This window comes from Sardina pilchardus, chromosome 1 (genome assembly GCF_963854185.1).
Source record: "Sardina pilchardus chromosome 1, fSarPil1.1, whole genome shotgun sequence".
NCBI lineage: Eukaryota > Metazoa > Chordata > Actinopteri > Clupeiformes > Clupeidae > Sardina > Sardina pilchardus.
In genome coordinates, this window is record NC_084994.1 from 40,298,295 (window position 1) to 40,318,421 (window position 20,127).

Here is a 20,127-nt window from a genome sequence, read left to right on the forward strand (position 1 = left end):
GTTAACGCAATTGTAGGTTTAGCTAACATGATCACATAAAATGTAGTCCGTTTGTTGCAAAAGCTAGCATTAGTGTAGGAGCCATTTTGAGTTATATTAGCTAAAATCTTCGCTAGTGGAGCACTGCCGTATTTGGTTAGATTTAGTGTCCTTTATTTCTAGGTACTTATATTTTGATAGACGGTGAGGAGGCTTTTGAGGTTAAAGATGGCCGTCTTTCACCTTTGACCTCACACCTAGAACAAGAAGTTGTAAATGCATGGGCATACAGTTCTTGTCTCAAGTTTTGCTAAAACAGTGCTATTGAATTGACTTTGAATGACTTTTTGGACATTTATTTTTGATGTTAAGTTTGTGCCTTTTAAACCACTCACCACCTGTTTGGATTATTGGATTCCATCGTTTGTTGCTCTACTACCAACCTGCTTGCCTACCTGCCTGCCTTCATACTCACCTGTTTGCCTGCCTGTATCTGCCTTCATTCTTGCCTGCTACTTACCTGCCCTGCTTGAATTCCATTCCATCTCATCCAACTGTGAAAAGGTATAACTTAAGTTTCTCTGTTTGGATAACTTGTCAAAGAAGCCAAGCATACATCTCAGCTAAGAGTGGCCTGCCACTACAAATAGCTACATTCAAGCATTAGCTAGTATTAGTTATGCTGGCAAGTAGGCTACTACTTATCAGTGGATATTTGTTTAGGCTAGTAAGTCGCTTTCGCTCTATCTCTATCGCTTTTGTCCGGGCTGGGGTCAAGCCACCATCAGCTGCCAGGGCTACCTCATCTGGCCTGCTGGCAACAGCACAAGACTGGGAGATGAAAGTTGACCTGGGGAAGCAACTGAAATTCCCAGAGTCTGTCGCCACCATGACACTGCGGCCTGACTTGCAGCTTATCTCTGAGGCCTCCAAGCAGATCGTTCTCCTGGAACTCACTGTACCCTGGGAGGACCGTATCGAGGAGGCCAATGAGAGGAAGAGGGCAAAATATGCTGAGCTAGTGGAGGAGTGCCGGAGTAACGGGTGGAGAGCACGGTGTGAGCCCATCGAGGTGGGATGCAGAGGGTTCACTGGCCAGTCTCTCTGCAGGGCCTACAACATCTTGGGCATCACAGGGGCCAGTAAGCGAAGGGCAATTAAGGAGGTCACGGAGGTAACAGAGGTTGCCTCAAGGTGGCCGTGGTTAAGGAGAGGAGAACCATGGGTGCGGTAGCGCTACCTGGACACAAGCTAGGGCCTGATCAACCCCAGCTGGGTCACCTGGGTGAGAGTGTATTATGCTTGAAGACCCGAAACACTCTGTGACCCCAGGTAACATCACTGATGATGTGTCCAGGTTGCATCAGTCGACGTATGTTACAAGAGTAGTTTAGGCTAGTAATGTTAATGAGCTAGTCAGGCAGCTCATAATAAAGATATGGAGACCTACTGGAGTAAGTCCACTGATGATGGTCTGAAGAAGGAGAGAGATATACGAATTCAGGGCACAATAGAAAATATTGAAAATGTTCCCGATGAACTGCTCATGAGGAACCACCTTAAGAGGCTATATGAGAATGGGAAAGGACGCTACTCATGTAGGAAAAACAGAAAGAATGTGATTCAGTGAAGGTGTGAGCGGTCCAACATTCCAAAAGGTTCAGACCCTGCCACAAAGTAGGGCAAATTCCTGTCCAGCCTATGTGTCCATCTGTTTTCTTACTTCTGCAAACACCAGGGGTTGTGTTGTCAGGCAGATCTGTGAGCAGTGAGCACAGTGGCCATGATGTAACCAACACAAATCAAAATAAGATGAACCTTATAAAAGAAGACTTGCTTGAGTTCATTCACAGTGGAATTGCTGAAGGCCTCTCAAATAGCGCCATTCTATTAAAATCAATTGACTGGTCTCAGAGCCAGGGGGAAAGTGACTTTAAGGACCGCACATTCTTTGTCTCCCCAGATGACATAACAAGAATCAGAGTTAGCTTTAATAAGGGCATTCGACTGGATGGAAATGACAGCGTGTCTGTTGACAAACTCATGAAGTCTGAGTTGAAAGACAGTATTTTACATTACCAACCACTTTCTCATAGTGAGGATCAGCCCCTGATAATAGGGGATAAGATAACAGCTGGAGCAGCTTAAGAAGTTTGGTGGAAACATGTTGTTTTTGGATGCTACCTACAAAAGCATCACCCAGTACAATTTTGCCTTTTATTGCCTCATGGTAAAAAATGAAGAAGGCAAAGGAGTACCGGTAGCATTTTTTATTTTGAGTGAAGAAACAGCTGCTACTCTAGGAACTTGCCTTCAAAAACTAAAAGAAGCAGCAGATGACCTCACACCAAGGTGTTTAAGGTCAAGGGTTCTAGTTGGTTGGGTTCCAGTCTGAGCTTATCTACCACCTTTTATGGTAATTTTATGATCTTAACACCTCTTTTTAATTTCCATTCCTAGATGTGTTATGGTTGACAAGGACCAACAAATGAATCAAGTCTTCCCGCACGCCTCTGTATTGCTTTGCTGGTTCCATGTCCTCCAAGTAAGCATAACATATAGGACTGACGCAAATGTGTATCTTTAAAAATATACTGTATATAGTGTTAGGATAGGTTAGGGTCACATGGCAGGGATAGCACTGACTTACAGGCGGTAGGGGTGTGCAAAAAAATCGATACGGATTCGAATCGCGATTCAAACTCTACCGATTCAGAATCGATTCATAAAATTCCAAGAATCGATTCATATCCCCCCGGAGGTCCTTCATTAACGGACCGCGTTAACAGACCGCTGTCAACAGGTTTTGAAAGTGAAAGCAGACGGGTAGGGTCATTCTAAACAACATTTGAGTCAAGTTCAGTGTTGTGCGTGGCAAACTATTTGCAGCAAATCGATCTAAAAAGACATAATGTGTTGTTTGTCCTGTCGGTATTTTCCGATAATGATAGCAATCTCATGATGCTGCTGATCAATTGAATTACATTTCTGCCGTATAGCATATTGGCTTACCGTGCTTGACGTTAGCTGTGGCAGACTCACTGATTTTCATAGTTTTAACCACAAAGTCTGTTTAGGCGTAGGCTTATTTGAATAGTTTAACATCTTGCCATTTCACGTCCAGCCCTTCACCTCAGTGAGCCAGGCACCCCATGCCATCTAAAAAATATCTCGGGAGGGCTTCAATATTACGTGAGAAAACTTGTGACAGTGCTTAAAGGGAAAAAAATAACGTTGCCATGCTCGGAAAACGTCAGTCTTGTATGTAATATTGAGCTGAAATTTTGTGAAAACAGCCCACTGTAGCATTGTGCAAACATAGTCTTCAAGTCGCTTATTTAAAGGTACAGTCTGCATTTTAATCCTAATTCTCCATTTAGCGTCCACGCTTGTAAAACTAGTGATGTAGCCTACACAATCCTGGCGCAGTGTAAAAACAGTTAAGCGGTCAGTACACTCGACGCACCCGACTTGTCGTGCGACATGTTGACGTCACGGGGAACGTTGTAACCATGTATACTTGCGTGTGGTAGTCGCGACACAATTTGCAGTATTCTCCTGAACAGAGGCACGGTATCCATTGACGTTAATGGCAGTAGCAACTAGCTTCTTTGCTGATATTTCAGACTTAGCTTGCACAACTGAAGGATTAGCCTACCATCTCGTTTATGAGATGAGTGTAATCTCCCTAAATGGAAAGATATATATTTTTTTTAGGTCTAGCAGATATCCTTTGGTTGAAAATAAATCTCTTCCTTACCTTTTGCTGGAATGCTTATGTGCCTCGGTCCTAGTCCTTTCCCCCTAATATCCTCCTGTTGCAACTCTCACTGGTAACTTCGTTAACTTATCCAACGTGGTTCACGACTGTAAACAAATCAGTCATCCAAACGGCAACTCTTGCTGCAGCCTAGCCAAGTTAACTTCCCACTTCTCAAACTTACTATTATTCAAACTTCATGACTACAGTCGTTTTAAAAATGAATGGGCTTATTTAAGATGTTGGATAGGCTATATGATAATGCCTGAATGTGGTTTATGTGGTTGATGACTGTAGAAGGACACTGGCTCCGTGAGCTTGGCTTCAATCTCTTCCTAGTTGTCGTGCGAGGTTGGCGCGCGCGGTTGATAAAAAATGTTCGGTGTCCGACAGGTCGGCGCGCGGCTGAAATGTGGCTTGCGACACAGGAAATTACGTCATTTTGACGTCACATTGTCGCGCGACAGGTCGGGTGCGTCGAGTATACTTCTAGCATTAGGGCGTACCATTTTACTTTGGGAGAGGTGTAGGCTAGGATCCACAGTGTTACTTTGACAGGAGAGGGAAATGTGTCATTTGATTCCATTTTCAACTGAAATATCAACAACCTTCAAGCTGCATACTCTTCTATCAGCATCAATATCAGAAGGTTATATCATATGATTTATTATTTTGTAAATTGGCCCAGGTGACAGGGGGCAGGCTACAGTATATACAGTAAGCGTTACTTGAGAATGGCCATTTCACTCACGCTTTGCCTGATTCACGTTCAGCGTGAAATGTATTACAGCTGCATTACAACTTACCGCCACTAGGTGGCAGTACAGTCCGCTGTAGCATTGCTGCGGTGTGATTGATACTGTAGCCCAGTTCTACTCATTCAATAGGCGGCCAGGAAGCAACTTCTAGTGGCCCAGCCCATATAGTAGGCCTATATTTCGGAAATGCCAACAGAAATCCCTAGGAGCCTAGTCACCTACAGACTGCAGCACTACAACTCTTTTATTGTTTTGTTTTTTCGGGTGTTTGTCAATTCAGTCTGGCACTCTGAAAATGTTCGCAAGGCTCTGTAGCCTACTTCGAAAAAGACGAGCATGAACTAACTATTTGTCATAGTTCAAAATTGCCATTAACACAAGCAGCAACACTTTGTTTCATTCGAGAGTTTGACAACAGTGAGGATGATTAGCACTATGCAAACAACTTTTATTGAGTTAGACTGCATCTCTATAATAGTTCCGTAATCTGACGTATTTCCTCATGAATGTAATTCTGTAATTTCTCTTTGGATAGCTATCTATCTATCCAAGGGCGTCGGTTTAGTTTTCAGGGGATAAAAACGCTATTTTACAGCTTGGTTTGATAAGTGCTGGGGACATACATTTTATATGATCTTAACGATGTTGAGGACTTGTTGCGTTTCTGACTCTGCTGCGCCGTTACCGCCAGAACCAGTTTTAAACGCACGTCTAGGCTATATTTAGGGTTACTTTATCAGCTTCGTACTTAAATGGCTCATTCCGAGGAGAATGAAGGCTTGTTCGCTGGCTTCTATCATGTCCTCAGGACTCGGCTCGCGCAAAAAAAATGAAATCGCGTAGGCCTACCGGTCTGTGTCCCAAGTAGTTCATTCTAACTCCACGAAAATTACCACCGCTGGTTAGTTTGCTTTGCTTTGTGGAGTAATCCATAAGGATTGGTGAATATGTAGGTTTCAGACCTACTTTCTCGGGGGGCAGAGACATTTTTCAAGGTGGTGTAGGCGCTGAAATACAGTAGCCAAAGCATAAATATTTTAATCGTAGTTCCGTGGGCTATTCGAATTGCGGTCTGATCAGCGGAGGACGGGCGCAGTGAATCTAAATATTGGTTGTTTATCGAAGAACAGTAGCCTACCATGCCTTACCATTATCTTTGATATTTCAGTGCATGGTTTTGAATATTTTAACAGTTGCCAAAAAATATAAGGGATTCAGTCAGTCGAGTTAATTTGATATTCGCGGCATACACTAGAAACGCACGATCAAAACGTGTTGTTTCTGCAGACAGACCCTCGGCTACACTTAACATGCAGTTGTGTTCTGTTCTCAGAGCATATGCTTTCTCTGTCTATGATCTGCAGCTTTTTTCACGACCTGCTGGCCTTCGTGGACAGAAAATTCGGCTACTGAGCAGCGAAGTTGCCGATGCGATGCGTGCTTCTCAAGTCTGATAATTTGCAGCACGATCGAATGGTATTATGGAACCATGGACTGAAATAAAAAATAAACTAGCTAAAGGTTTCCCCAATCAGGAAATACATCTTAATTTAAATTTAAATTCTTCATTTAAATAGGCCTACTTATTTTAAATACTAATTAATTTAATCCCACTGTCAACTCAAATTGGTGAGGGTTCTGTTACATCTGCGATCAAGTGATTTGAAACATAGAAAATATTATAACGATTAGTCTAGTCTAGTCTTGGACTTTTGAGTGGTTTTCCAAGCACCTATGCCGTGCCGACTGAGGCATTCCATGGCTAGCCTACCACAAAGCCAGCCATCAAGTGTTGGAAGCTATCTGTACCATCCCCCGTCTGTGAGCTGACCTCTGTGCCTTAGAAGACGAATTAAAAAAATCCCCCACCCCCCCAGAGCAGTTTCACACATCATTAGCAATCTTATGTTGAGTGTGCGTCTGCAACAGTGAGCCTAGCCTACTCCTTCTAGGCTTTCGGAAACAGCAGCGTCATTTTTTGCCGGGGACCGGGTAGGCTACATGTCTCCACCACTTTTTTTTATGACGAACGATTTTGTCCCCACCACTTTTTAAATGTTTATCAATTCATCAAAAAAGTTAGTGCCCACTGCCCAGGCTACAGATAAACCTATTGTGATCGACAATGCCAACGCATAATGGACCGAAATAGCCGTGTTGTCTACCTGCAACAATAAGCCTTTTCCAAAAAACAATTTCAGTTACTTTAACTGGAAGTGAAAGCCAGGGGTATTTAAGTATCTTTGCCTCGGTCTTGTCTTGGTCTTGCCGTCTCTGGTCGACATAGTGGTCGGGAGATTTACAACAAATAACAAACAACAAATTTCTGGCGTAGCCTACCGAGGTGTTTGCAGAAAGAAAAACAAATCAGGTTCGCGGATAGAACTCCGTCAGATTAGCGCGATAAGGCATTGGACATTTTGACATTTTTGAAATGTAAAACATTTCCCTCACATCCGTCTTCCTATGTGCAGAAATGTGTTAAACTACTGACTACAAAATACATGCGTTTAAGCTATTGTGTCAGCGCAACGATGCAATAGGCCTACATTTTTAAAAAGTTGTCCATCCACCTTTGATGCAATCATTTTTCTGCATAAGAACATAGCCCAAACTTTCATAGGTAGATTATACCAATAGATCTCATGTTGCAGTTAAGTAGCCTATAGGTAGCCTACTGTTTTCGATGAAAAAGGCAAGAGCTGATTTTCATGTCAATAACCCTCATTTGCGTTATGTTGATGTTATATCGCTGGCAACACGCGTTGATTAGAATTTCATTTAGATGGGTCCCAGGACCTTTTGTGTTTTGTTCTGTTAGTTTGGCCATTTGTGGTTGAATATGTTCATTTAATTTCAAGTGGCTATATGATTGGGCTTCTTGTGCGTGCCTGTGTTGGCGCTTGTTGCCCCGTTTGAGCTTCTGCGTTCACCTTTTGACATTTCTGAATGCCTTCCTACAGTTGCTTAGGCTAATTAAATCAGGCTTTCCACACAAACAAACGTATTGTCATAGCCTAAGTATGAGAAACCATCAAGAGAATGACATTTTAACTGTATTGGGTTCGGACAGAAAAATCCGCACACACAGATATCCGAATCCGACCCTCTACTGATCGCATGGCTGATTTTAAAAATCGCTCAGCACTCGTCATCGCTCATGAGCATCCAAGCTATTGTACACGGCATCTCACCAGAATTCTTGAAATTGTCCATTACCCATGCAAACATTTAGCCTAGCCTATTTACGAACTCTCTGTGTTTATTTTCATTTTCAGTTTATTTTCTCTCTTCTTTCTTTCATTTCTCTCGTTTCTCTGCGTTTTTCTCAATAGCCTACTAGGGCGACAAAGGAAAGGAAATATGATTTGACATTTAAGCTGACAGTTGTCAAATTTGCCGAACAAAATCTAGGAGAAGACAAAACAAAGACAAAACATGTGTGGCTTTCAACTTGTATTGATTGAAAATAGGCCTAATGTTACGATTTTCAAACCTGTCAATATTCAATAGGCCTACACTGCAATGCAGTGATATATGAGATGCATCCCCTATAGAACGGCAAACAACCGGATTCATGTCATATCCTTTTGAAATAAATTAAGCCACCGTTAATGCCACGGGGCAAACGTGTTTCTTAGCGTCTTGAAACTTTCTTCTGTGAACTGAAAGTCCGATCAAACTTCATTCAAAGGCAGTCCATAATTCAAATGAAATTGTTTTCTAACGAAAAAGTCCCAACTTTTATAATAGGCCCAAATAATAGAATATTTAAATAGGCAAGATGTTTGTAGTGCTTCGGAAAATGGGACCTTTTATATTTAATCGTTTCCCGCCTGATCAAAACCGTTCAGTTCGTAATTCATTCTCCCTTCTTCGCATTCGGTTTGGAATGAAACAGCATAAGAGAGCATAAACCATAGTTTCTCCAGTAGGCCTATCTTATTAACAAATAAACATAGCCTATAGGCTATAGGCAAGAGGTTTGTTGTGCGTCGGAAAATGGGACATTTTATTTTTTAATTGTTTCCCGCATTTAGAATCAAGAATAACATTCGTGAACCATTTTGTTTTGTTGCCAGCATAAAAACAAGCGTAGGCTACCATCGGCCTATCCACACATTTGAAATAAAATGTATGAATTGACCCAAAAACAGAACACAGTTGTGCTTAGGACATAGGCTTATGCTTTTAGTGGTTTAGCCTAGGCTACCTCATGAAACCATTGACAGCAAAACAAACCTAAACGAAACAGCCAGATGCCTCTTCATAAAATAGGCTAGAAGGTGTCTTCTACCTTCATAAACAATAACAAGTTTTGTCGTGAGACTAGGCTATTAAAAGCAGAAAAGATGTTCAGCTTGCTTCGGGATTGAATTCAATTTGGGACTGTTTGGCTAGTGGTAAATGCCGACATTCCTAACCCTGCTCACAAGTGCCACCTGGTGGTTGTTTGGGACATTGCAGCTTCACTTGGGAAAAATAAGTAAAATACACGTGATTCACACGTGATTCTCATGAGAATCTCACGTGAAAGCGGCCAATGTCAACCAACGCCCACTGTAGTATCATTAAGTAGCCTAAATAGTAAATAATGTAGTCAAAATTATAACTTTATGTTGCCCATCCTTATGAGTGGACAGAATGAAAGCAATACATCTTACCCAAATAAGCTTACATTTAGTAGAATTAAACTTATTTAATTTGTTGTGCTTCTTTTCTTTTAAATTGTATGTCTACTGCAATCATATGGGAAAAGTAACTATACTGTGAATCGTTTTTCTGAATCGAGAATCGTTTTTGAATCGAAAATCGATTTTGAATCGAATCGTGAGCCTGAAAATCGGAATCGAATCGAATCGTGAAATTCTCTGAATCGTGCACCCCTAACAGGCGGGGCTTCAATGATGTCACTACCTGTGGCTAACTGGTAAAATGACACCTGTCCTCTCAATCAAGGAGATTGGGACAATGAGTGGAGGCCCACGGTGGGAGCAGGGCTAAGGTTCTTCCTTTTCTTTTAGCCATTTTCACATTGGATTTAACACCACTTTAAGAGAACAAAAACTTACAGCGAAACCGGCTTGGGCTGGTCCAACTAACAAAGAGCACCGGGCACCGCCACAGGTATGTTGACCGCTCTCTGAGGCTCTAGCCAAGCTGACACACACACTTCGCATTCACACACGGTTAGGACCTACTTCCAAGTCTGTGCACCACACGTAGGGCTAGCGTGCAGGGTATAGGTTAGGTCTTTCTGTTTGTGTGGCTTTGTTGGGTTGCGAGTGCGGAGGGCTTTAGTTGTATGTAGAACACCCTAGACAACAGTGAGCCGTGGCCTTACCGCATCGTAACAATAGCTTTCTCCAATATTTAAAATATTCCCAAAATAATGCTAGGATTTGTAAAAAGATCTCACGAGTCCTCAGTAATTCTGTCATTGTTAATTTTGTTTGCATGAAGGCAATCCATCGTTGGCTTGTCGAGAGAGATGGAGGCCATGTCCAAGATCCAACTGTGAGAAACATCATTATTCAAGGAGTGTTTTCCCTGAAACAATGCCGTACAGTTAAGTATTCCTCCTTTTGAAAATCCATTATGATAAACAGGAACTTGCGTGCACCCACATAAAATGTGCTCACATAAAGTATAATGTTCTCCAGCCATTATCCAGTAGAAGTCCATTGTTTTTAACGGAGCAAAGTCCACTATAAACGCCTGTCGCGCAGCAGCCGCACAAAGATAGAAAACTGTTCTAAAATACTGCTCGTCAAACTTGCATTGCTGAACGTCGTGTCTGGTGGGCGCCGGTCTTAACAGTGAGCTGCGTTCATACCCCTCCCTTATAATGAGCTGTATTTGTATATAAAGTATAGGAAAATAATTAGGAATGGAGTAAGGGGCGGTGGATGCAGTTTTCATTCATAATACGGATTGTATTTTTTTTTTTTTAAATTGTAATCATCTAATTTTATTTACATTTCTAGGAGAAAGAATTTCACCAGACAGCTTCTACAGTCCTTGAAAATGTTCTCAAAGCGACAGGGTCTGACATAGTGCTGAACTACCTGAGGGACAATTGGATACAGTGTGGTGCCATGTGGTCCAATTTTGCCAGATAATTTTCCACCATCAGAGTGAAACAAATAATGTCATGGAAAGGTGGGGGAATCTTTTTGTGTGCCTCAATGCAACAACAAATTCAAAGGGGACCGGCTTTTGAAAAAGTGAAATATTTAAAGATAGTCATTGGATATTCATATTCCCAGATAGTCTTTCTGGGAAGACTTTTCACAAGGTTTAGGAGTGTGTTTATGGGATTTTTTGATCAAGCAGAAGGCATTTGTTGAATTGAGGTGGAATGACCCCAAATGGTTGCCTGCAAGTTAGCCAGTGTATAGACACTGTCCACTTAAAAAGGTTGCTAAACCACGCACTCATCACTGTACTCTCTATGAGTTTCAGTTCTCTTTCACTGGGTTCACTAGCATATTTTTATATACAAAGGTATTATTGGCAAACTGCCATCTTATCTTTCAAATTCATTGTCACATACACACTCAGGTTACGTTCAAATAACATTATTCTTTTAGACTCGCCACACACAGACCGAGTTAGGCAAGACAGCTTTTCATTTGGCAGCTCCCTGGTGCTGGAATCTTCTTCAGAAAGAACTTAAGTTGTCTGCTGTGATTTACCTCAACCAATTTAAAAAAAACTTCTCAAACACCTCAATCTATCATTGTTGTATGGTTTTCTGTATGTTAATTGTCTGTTTTATCTTCTGTTAGACCAGTCTTCCTGTGCTCTGTATGTTTGTCATATTTTTTTATCAGGTTTTATCTGTCTGTATGTCAGGGCTCCCTTGTAAAATGTCTCAATGGGACTCACCTGGTAAAATAAAGGTAAAATAAAAATAAATAAATAAATAAATAAAAATAATCATACTGTGGTCTAAATGTGCATGTCGATAGTTCCAGAACATTCAAGTTTTACGTTAACTAATTCTGAACTCTTCAATAAAAGGAAAAAGAGTTATCTGACCATCTGCTTGTAATATGTATAGTTTAACCCATTTGTGGATGTATTTCAATGGGAAGATAAAAAAAAACATAGTTCAGGAGGATCATGGAATATTAAATGCAAACAATGTTTCATAACAATGAAATTGCTAGAAAATAACCACGCCGGGTAATTTTTGACCGACTTGCATCTATGGGTCAATGTGGTAAAGTCTTGGAGCTTTGAAACTGGCGCCATTTGATTCCCTGGCCTTGAAATTGTTGGTTTAGCAGTTAGAATTAACAGTTTAGCTTGAGAAGTCGAGATATTACAAATTACAAATTAAAGTTAAAGTCTGGCTGTACCTAGCTCTCTGTAGATGCCTTCCATTTGTCTAACAACAAATGGTTGCCTGCAAGTTAGTCAGTGTAACAATATTATCCAAGCTATGTCATATCCTAATCTGGAAGCAATTACTCATGCCTTTACATCACGGCTGGATTATTGTAACTCCCTCTACCTTGGGTCTCCCCCAGTCCCTCATACAATGCCTACAAATGGTCCAGAATGCAGCAGCAAGACTCTTAACTGGCTCAAAAAAGTGGGATCATATCACACCTGTCCTTGCATCCCTTCATTGGCTGCCAGTGCACCAAAGGATCCACTTTAAAAATCCTGCTGGTGGTGTTCAAAGCCCTCAACGGCCAGGCCCCCATCTTACATTGCAGACCTCCTAAACCCCCACTCAGAGATCTTGCCATCAGGGTCTTCTACATATCTACCACTCCATATTAAAACAAAAAGGTGACAGGGCCTTTGCTGTTGCGGCTCCACGTTTGTGGAACCAATTACCACTACCACCAATTACCCTCCATCTCTACTTTTAAATCGAGGCTCAAAACCCAGCTGTCTCAGAAGTAGCAGAGCCCCTTTAGGGAGAGCCGGTCCACTTCCTATTAACTCCATTGTACCGGATTGTTCCTGCAATCTGTTGAAATTCCGCTAGGGACGTTGCCGAGCAAGTGATAAATGAATTGTGGTCTATGGGGCTAAGCGGCTAGAACTCGTTTTTTTCACAGTTGACAACTTCATTTCTTAATGTATATTGTCGTAGTAGCTACCTGAGTATAGGTTTTCCACTGGAAATGAAATAAAAAGTCACTCATGTCCTTTCTGTTTTTCATAGGATGGGCCGTTTTCCCTGTAACATGCTAGCATTTAGCTCATGGATGCTCGCGACACTCGCGACCGATTACGACCGTCGTGAAGCTGAACCTTCTTTTAGGTCTATGGCCGTAAAGTGGTTCGCTTGTGTCACGTGACATGAAAACTTTGAAAGGGTTTTTAGGAATAACAACACATATTAAAAATTTTATTGGTCAGCTGATTGTCAAGTCAAGTTATCCTGCATCGCATGCATTAATGCAATTTCAGGAGAAAAAATTATATAACGACAAATGTGGTACTGGGGGGTTCAGCTCCATTGCTACCCATTCATTCATCACTTGCTCGCGATCGCCCTCTAGTTGCAGTACCATGCGGAAGTATTTCGCTAGTGGTCCTTCTCCCCTTATTAGACATTCTCTGGAAGTAGCCAATATTACAAGGTTGCTTGGAAGTCAGTCTAGCACACTAGCACACTGGGAGACATGAGTAGCCTAGCAGCTACAGGCTCTCACAAGTTAGCTAGCTGGAAGACAAGTTAACCAGCCCGTGCTAGCCCATTACAAGTAAACCATGTATTTAATTGTCTTTAATATCCACTGATACGTTTAAAAGTAGTACCATAACTTGAATGCTCACCAATGGCATCTATTATTATAACAGCCTCACTATGTTTGAGCTAATCTCGTCTAATAGTTAGCTAGCAGCTAGCTACCTTAGATGCCCATTCAGATTCAGCTAAGAAAAACCTTCAGAGCATAGGCTACAACTTTTTAACACTTGAAACATTTCAAAATGAATTCATATAGTCATATTGCTATCGTAATATTTCTATCGTAAAACATTTAGGCTACTTACCTTGGAAAATGCTGAGTGAAAGGGACCAGAGAGACCAAAAGGACTTTGGTGGAACTCCTTGAACAAACTCGATATTAGCGCCTGCAATGATAGGCTGACATTTTTGGGGGCGGGGAGCGCCTTCCATGCAGTGCTGCCTTGGAAGACGCGCATTGGGGGCATAACAACGAGCCCTCTCACTTCTAGAATGAGGGGTTTTCACAATTGGTCTTGTTTGTTTCTACAAATGTACATAATTACACCCATTTTATATATACAGTGAAACAGAAAATATATAGTCTTTCTATATGGCCTAGGCTACCTTGTATAATGAAGGAAATAATGCCACTTAGGCTATAGGCCTATGGCCTCTCATTTGCATCCCGCCGACCTCACAGGTATCCAATGTTCAGATAATGTAACGGAGATGACCACGAGAGAGAACCATTCATAGACATAGGACATACATACTATGGAACCATTTCTACGTTGGTCTGCAAATGATGCACTGGCCTGCTGGATGGTCCAATTATGTGGCTTTATTTGTGTCTCAGGGAGGTGTGCTCAGATTTTGATTAGAAATACCCTAGGTAGGCCTATTTCATAAGAATCTCAATGAAGGTTATAGGGCAAGCGGATTATAACAAAAAAGCACTAGAACATCACAGATCTTAACTGTGTTCATTGTTTTAAGGTGTATTTTAATATAAAGGAAATTAGGATTATTTAGGTTTTCGTTTCATACTGATCGCAAGTTTAGTCATACAACTACCCCGTACTGGACAACAGTCAGTCACCATATAGAGCGTTAACCAATATGTGTGCGCTATGTTGTATTGAATTGATGCGTTTCTAAGCTCCTAATGGGGGAAAAAAAGTTGTTTGAATTTAACTGACCATGCTCAATGAATTAAACATATTTCCCATATCTGTGGCTACCTTGTGTGTGACTTCCCAAGAGCTAAAAGATATGAAAGATATTCAGCCAACCAAGTTAGTTCTCTCTCCCTCACTCTCTCTCTCACACACACACACACACACACACACACACTACACCACTTTGTTAGACAAGTTCATTTTATTCTTCTTATGACAAAAAATATTAAGTAAAAACATTCTAGAAAGACAAAAAAAACCCTCCCTGTCAATAGGTTTATTGATGCGTCCACACTGCCATGTTCTACGGTCAGTGTCAGACCTCTTCTCTCACAGGGGCTAAAGCACTTCCTCACACTCTCCTCCAGCCGAGATTCTTCAAAACCTGTAGCCATTTTGATTTGTCAACGTCCCGACCACATGTTTCCCTTCGACAGTACTTCCTGCGTCTAGTCATGTGCCGAGTTAATGGTCACAGGTAATAAAATCATTTCATTTACATCACTTTTTAAGACCGTTACTGTCACTCAGCAGATTTGTAGTGCTACTATACTCTTTTATTTTTTTTATTATTAAGAAAAGCAACTCCGGAAAAGGAAAATAAAATGAATTCGCACACAAACAAACAAACGTACACACTCACACACGCACGCACGCACAAACAAACAAGCATACACACACACACACACACACACACACACACACACACACACACACACACACACACACACACACACACACAAGCATACACACAAAGAGAATCATACATGCACCTACACACACATAAAAGTTTGATGTGCCAGTTCAAGCCAGTAAAAGTTTTGGTCACTGACCAACAGGTGCAGCAGTAGTACTATGAAGATCATGTAGTGGAGGGCTGTGGCTAGCGCAGTGTCAGGCCAAAAGAAAAGGAAAAACCAACAAAGCAAAAACCTGCCGAAAACCTGACTCCAGATCAGCCTCGTCTGTGCAGGCTTCAGACTATCAAACGTTCCATTAAATCCAAGGCAGGACTGAGGTCAGCAACACGGGGCTACGACCACCAACGCGTTGTCAGTCACATGACCGGCAAGATATTTTACAGTTTTCTTTCTTTCTTCTAAAATCATTCTCAAAACAACTGCGTCAACTAAAATCAGAAGTTAAATGGTTATTATAATTATTACAAAATAAAACACACATCTCTTTGGCATACAGTAGTGTTCCCCTTTTTTTCACCTAAGCGCAGTGAAAACAAAAACACAAAAACAAACAAACAAAAAAAAAACAAAAGCAAAAAATTGCACACCCTTAAAAGCCCTTATATAAAATACAACAATCTTTCCGTAGAAGAAGAACAAAATAAAACAAAAATGTAAAAGAATGATATTATTTCTGGGGGAGAAAAGAAAGGGACTGGTGTGTGTGGTGGCCTTGGTGAGACGGCGAGTAAAGTCCGTAGCGCAGAGCAGAGCGGGGCGGAGCAGAGCGGCGTAGAGCGCCACATCAGAGTCGTGTTACAGTAGTGAAGACGAGGAACGCCGTTCTTCTTCATGATCCTCCACTCCTCTTTCTTCCTCTCTCTTTCTCTCGTTCGTTTGTTCGTTCAGCACATCCCTCTCTCCATGCTCCTCTCTCATCTCTCCGTTCGCCCTCACGCGTCTGGAAAGAGAACGGACAAAATATCAGACAACGGCGCCGTGGTTCCGCGACCCTGGTGCCGGAACATTCCGCTGCGCAGCTGCAAACCGCTCCACGGCCTCCTCACGTCACATAAGGAAGCAGGTGCAAAAAGAAAAGTCCAAGCGGATGCACTTCCTGGGCAGAGGTGGGTTTGAGGGGAAGCTATACATCACACAGCCTTGAAGCTTTGAGCAAGCGTGACTTTCAGAAAGCTACGGCTCAACAGAGCAACATGACTTGTACTGTGTGACAAGCCATTTCATACTTACTGCTGAAGCCCATGGAGTCTCTGAAGGGTATTTCACATGTATGTCACAAAAATGCATATACTGTATGTATCTGTAGGTAGGGGTGTGTGTCTGCATATACTATTTTTAAAGTGTGTGTGTGTGTGTGTGTGTGTGTGTGTGTGTGTGTGGAGTGTGTGTGTGTGTTTGATTTAAATCCTATTCTATACCATTCTAAGGATGCTGGGATGATGAGGGTAAAAAGTGTGCATGTGTGTGTGTGTATGTATAATGTACGTCTTCAGTCTTAAAATGTGTATGTGTGCAAAGGCCCTCTGGTGCGTGCGTGTGTGTGAGTGAGAGAGAGAGAGAGAGTCTACCCGTGTCCTGTGTGTGTGTGTGAGAGAGAGAGAGAGAGAAGGTGCCTCTCATTCAGCGTTTATAAATCCTCCCTCGCTCCTCGGAGAGAGCCTGCCCGCGTGTGTGTGAAAGAGAGAGAGTGAGAGCCTGCCCGCGTGTGTGTGAAAGAGAGAGAGTGAGAGCCTGCCCGCGTGTGTGTGAAAGAGAGAGAGTGAGAGCCTGCCGGTGTCCTGCGCGTGTGTGCGTGGCGGTAAGCAGTGACCTGTTAGTAGGGCGGTTCTGGGTAGCCGTAGCTGGGGGCATAGTCATCGGGCATCTCGGCCTCCATATGCATGCCATTCATGGGCATACCCTCAGGATAGCCATAGCCGCCGGCGCCGTATCCACCGTCCACCTCTGGAGGGAAAACACAAAAACACATACCACACCGGTCAGTGACTCCAATGGTGGCCTTCTATGTGTGTGCAGTTGCATTGTGGGAACTGTGCTGGAACTGTTCTGGAAAGAGCAACGAGAGGGACACTCACCGTCAGCTGCGTAGCCCATCTGCGTGTCCATCTGTGCAGTCTTGTGTGCCTGGGAATGCGAGACAGAGGGTCGAAGGTCAGAACAAGAGGTCAAAGTGTCTTGACCCCTCAAGCTAGCAGGTGTACAGATTCACTTCTACACGGCTGAACTCAAACGGCAAACCGGTCAGTGTTTAGCCTTGCTACGATCATAGACTGACTACCATCATAGACTGACTAAAGTCATTACACAGAGTTGTCTTGTAGCGGACTGGCACTTCCACAAGGGGGCGCCGCACTCACCATGTCCCATGCGGCCGGGTCGTGCTTGAAGAGCGAGTGGGTCAGCTCCACGGACACGCGCTTCCTGTAGTCGGCGGTCTTGTCCTCGGAGATGCGGAAGAGGACGGCGGCGGCATAGGTGGCTGGAGGGGGGGGGGGGGGGGGACACACAACGCAACGGTCAGTCATCTCAAATGTGCGTCCACCGTCTTGGTTCAAGCTCATTCTTTACTTTACGATTTCAGACGTGCTTACTCTACTACACTCTTAAAAAAAGGTTCTTAAGGTGCTATATAGAACCATGCAGGCTTTAAAGAACCCTTAAAGGTTTTTTTGATTAACTCTTCAAAATGGTTTGAAGAACCATTTAGTTCTACATAGCACCTTTTTTCTAAGAGAGTATGGCTTTCTACAACAAACAGTTTTTTAAAATAAAATGTAACAACATAATAACAATTTGACATCCTTTCCAACATAGATGGAAAGACTTTTAATCGTTCTCTCCTGTTGGATTCCTGCTCTCCCTCTATGAGCTCTGGGTCTCCTCAATCACTTCTCGCTTGTCCATCTCCTCTTCTAATGAGGCATTCCTGGCGGCCATTTTCTTGGCCTGTCGGTCACTGCCGCAGCTGAATGGAACAGGCCCAGCCTCCATCTGCACCACAACTGAACTGCGATGGGGCTTCTGGACGGGTCTCTCACTCTCTGGCTCTAGCTCACTGTTTCTTGCTCTCCGTGTCTCGCTCTCTGTCCCTCGTTCTCTCTTTATCGCTTTCCGTCTCTCTGTCTCTATATCCCTCGCTCTCAGTCCCTCTCTCTCCCAGACACTATGAACTGATTTCTTGGCGTGCTTTACACATCCTCATTGGGTTTCTATTCAGATCAAGCCCATGTTGGCCTATGTGCCATCTCTATGAGCCCGCAGCTCTTCTCAGTCCCTCTCTCAGTCTCTCTCTCTCAGTCTCTCTCTCTCTCAGTCTCTCTCTCTCTCAGTCTCTCTCTCTCTCAGTCTCTCTCTCTCTTAGTCTCTCTCTCTCTCTCTCTCTCCCTCTCTCTCTCTGACACTATGAGCTGATTTCTTGGCCTGCTTTATACCTATTCAGATTAAGCCCATGCTATCCTCAGTGCCATCTCTATGAGCCCGCTGCTCCTCTGTGGTGCTCTGTTCTGTGGGCACCAGTGGTCAGTGCGGGGGCTGGTCGGCGCTGGACTCACCGATGCCCTCTGTCTCTCTGTCTGTGTATCCCTCGCTCTCAGTCCCTCCCTCTCTCCCTCTCTCCATCTCCCCCAGACACTATGAACTGATTTCTTGGCGTGCTTTACACATCCTCATTGGGGTCCTATTCAGATCAAGCCCAAGCACCAGTGGTCAGTGCAGGGGGGGCCGGTCGGCGCTGGACTCACCGATGCCCTCTGTCTCTCTGTCTGTGTATCCCTCGCTCTCAGTCCCTCCCTCTCTCCCTCTCTCCATCTCCCCCAGACACTATGAACTGATTTCTTGGCGTGCTTTACACATCCTCATTGGGGTCCTATTCAGATCAAGCCCAAGCACCAGTGGTCAGTGCAGGGGGGGCCGGTCGGCGCTGGACTCACCGATGCCCTCGTTGCTGGAGTGCAGCAGCTCCATGAGCGGCGCGGAGGCCCCCTCGGCGTCGATCACCTCGGCCGAGCGCTTGTCCACCGCCAGCTCGCACAGCACGCCGGCGGCCACGCGCTTCACGTTGTCCACTGGGGAGTACAGCAGCTGCGCACACACACACACACACACACACACAGATAGAGAAAGGGGGGAGTTAAGCCACGTACGCATTAAGTTGTCCAAGTCTGACAGTCTCTCTCTCTGTAGGTTACAGAGTTACGGATTAGTCTGTAAGACTGATGTTTTTTAGCTGACCAAACATTCACTAGCTCAGCAGTCATATCTTTACATCAGCACATATTCACTCAAACTCCAATTCACTGGCACACGTGCACGCACGCACGCACGCACGCACGCACGCACGCACACACACACACACTGTGTTCTGTTACCTGGACGAACAGGGGGATGGTGTCCATGGAGGCGATCTCGGCGGCGTTGGCCGGGTCTCTGGCCAGGATGTGCAGAGCTCCTGTGCAGCCCTCCACAATCTCCTCCATCCTCACGCCATCCTGAGAGAGAGAGGGGGAGGGAGAGGGAGGAAGAGGAAGAGGGAAAGAGAGAAAAGAAAGAAATTAAGAAAGAAAGGAAGAAAGAAAGAAAATTAATGTTAAGTACTTTCGTTTATTCGGTGTTTTATGTGTCTGAACAGGTTTTCAGGTTTTTGAAGAGGACACAGTACCTATAGCCTTTTTTTCCCCAACTGAACAAAACGATAATTTGACAAAGAGCTGATTCTACTCAAGCAGAAAGAGAGGTGCTTATGATGTGCCCATGACCAGATCATTGTGTGAAAAAGATCAATAAACCCATAAAGTAGTGCAAGGTCCACTCTCTGCTAGTCACATGACATTCACTCTAACGTTATCTGTGCAATGTCTACGGTTTCGACCTGTTGAACAGGCAGCAAGCTGGCAGGTTACATTGTTTTGAGACTGCAGGCTAGCAAGTCTTGGAAGGATGCAACAATGTGTGTGGGTGTATACATGTAGGCATGGCATGGTATGTGTGGCATGTGTGTTCGTGTCTCAGCCAGTGCAATTGTTTACAACACAAGAGTTGTGTTGCAGCCCTG

At 43.5% G+C, this 20,127-nt stretch overlaps 1 protein-coding gene across 1 annotated transcript in view; it reads right to left on the reverse strand.

Moving 5' to 3' along the window:
* Positions 1-14,559: 14,559 nt before the first annotated feature.
* Positions 14,560-20,127, reverse strand: part of LOC134090779 (junction plakoglobin-like) — a 28,680-nt gene continuing 23,112 nt past the window's right edge. The window contains exons 11-16 of the mRNA XM_062544280.1: positions 19,445-19,564; positions 19,007-19,157; positions 17,435-17,556; positions 17,153-17,201; positions 16,888-17,021; positions 14,560-16,017 (exon numbers count right to left, since the gene is read on the reverse strand). Coding sequence (XP_062400264.1) covers positions 16,891-17,021; positions 17,153-17,201; positions 17,435-17,556; positions 19,007-19,157; positions 19,445-19,564 — 573 coding nt within the window. The 3' untranslated portion in view covers positions 14,560-16,017; positions 16,888-16,890. The remainder of the gene's footprint in view (positions 16,018-16,887; positions 17,022-17,152; positions 17,202-17,434; positions 17,557-19,006; positions 19,158-19,444; positions 19,565-20,127) is intronic.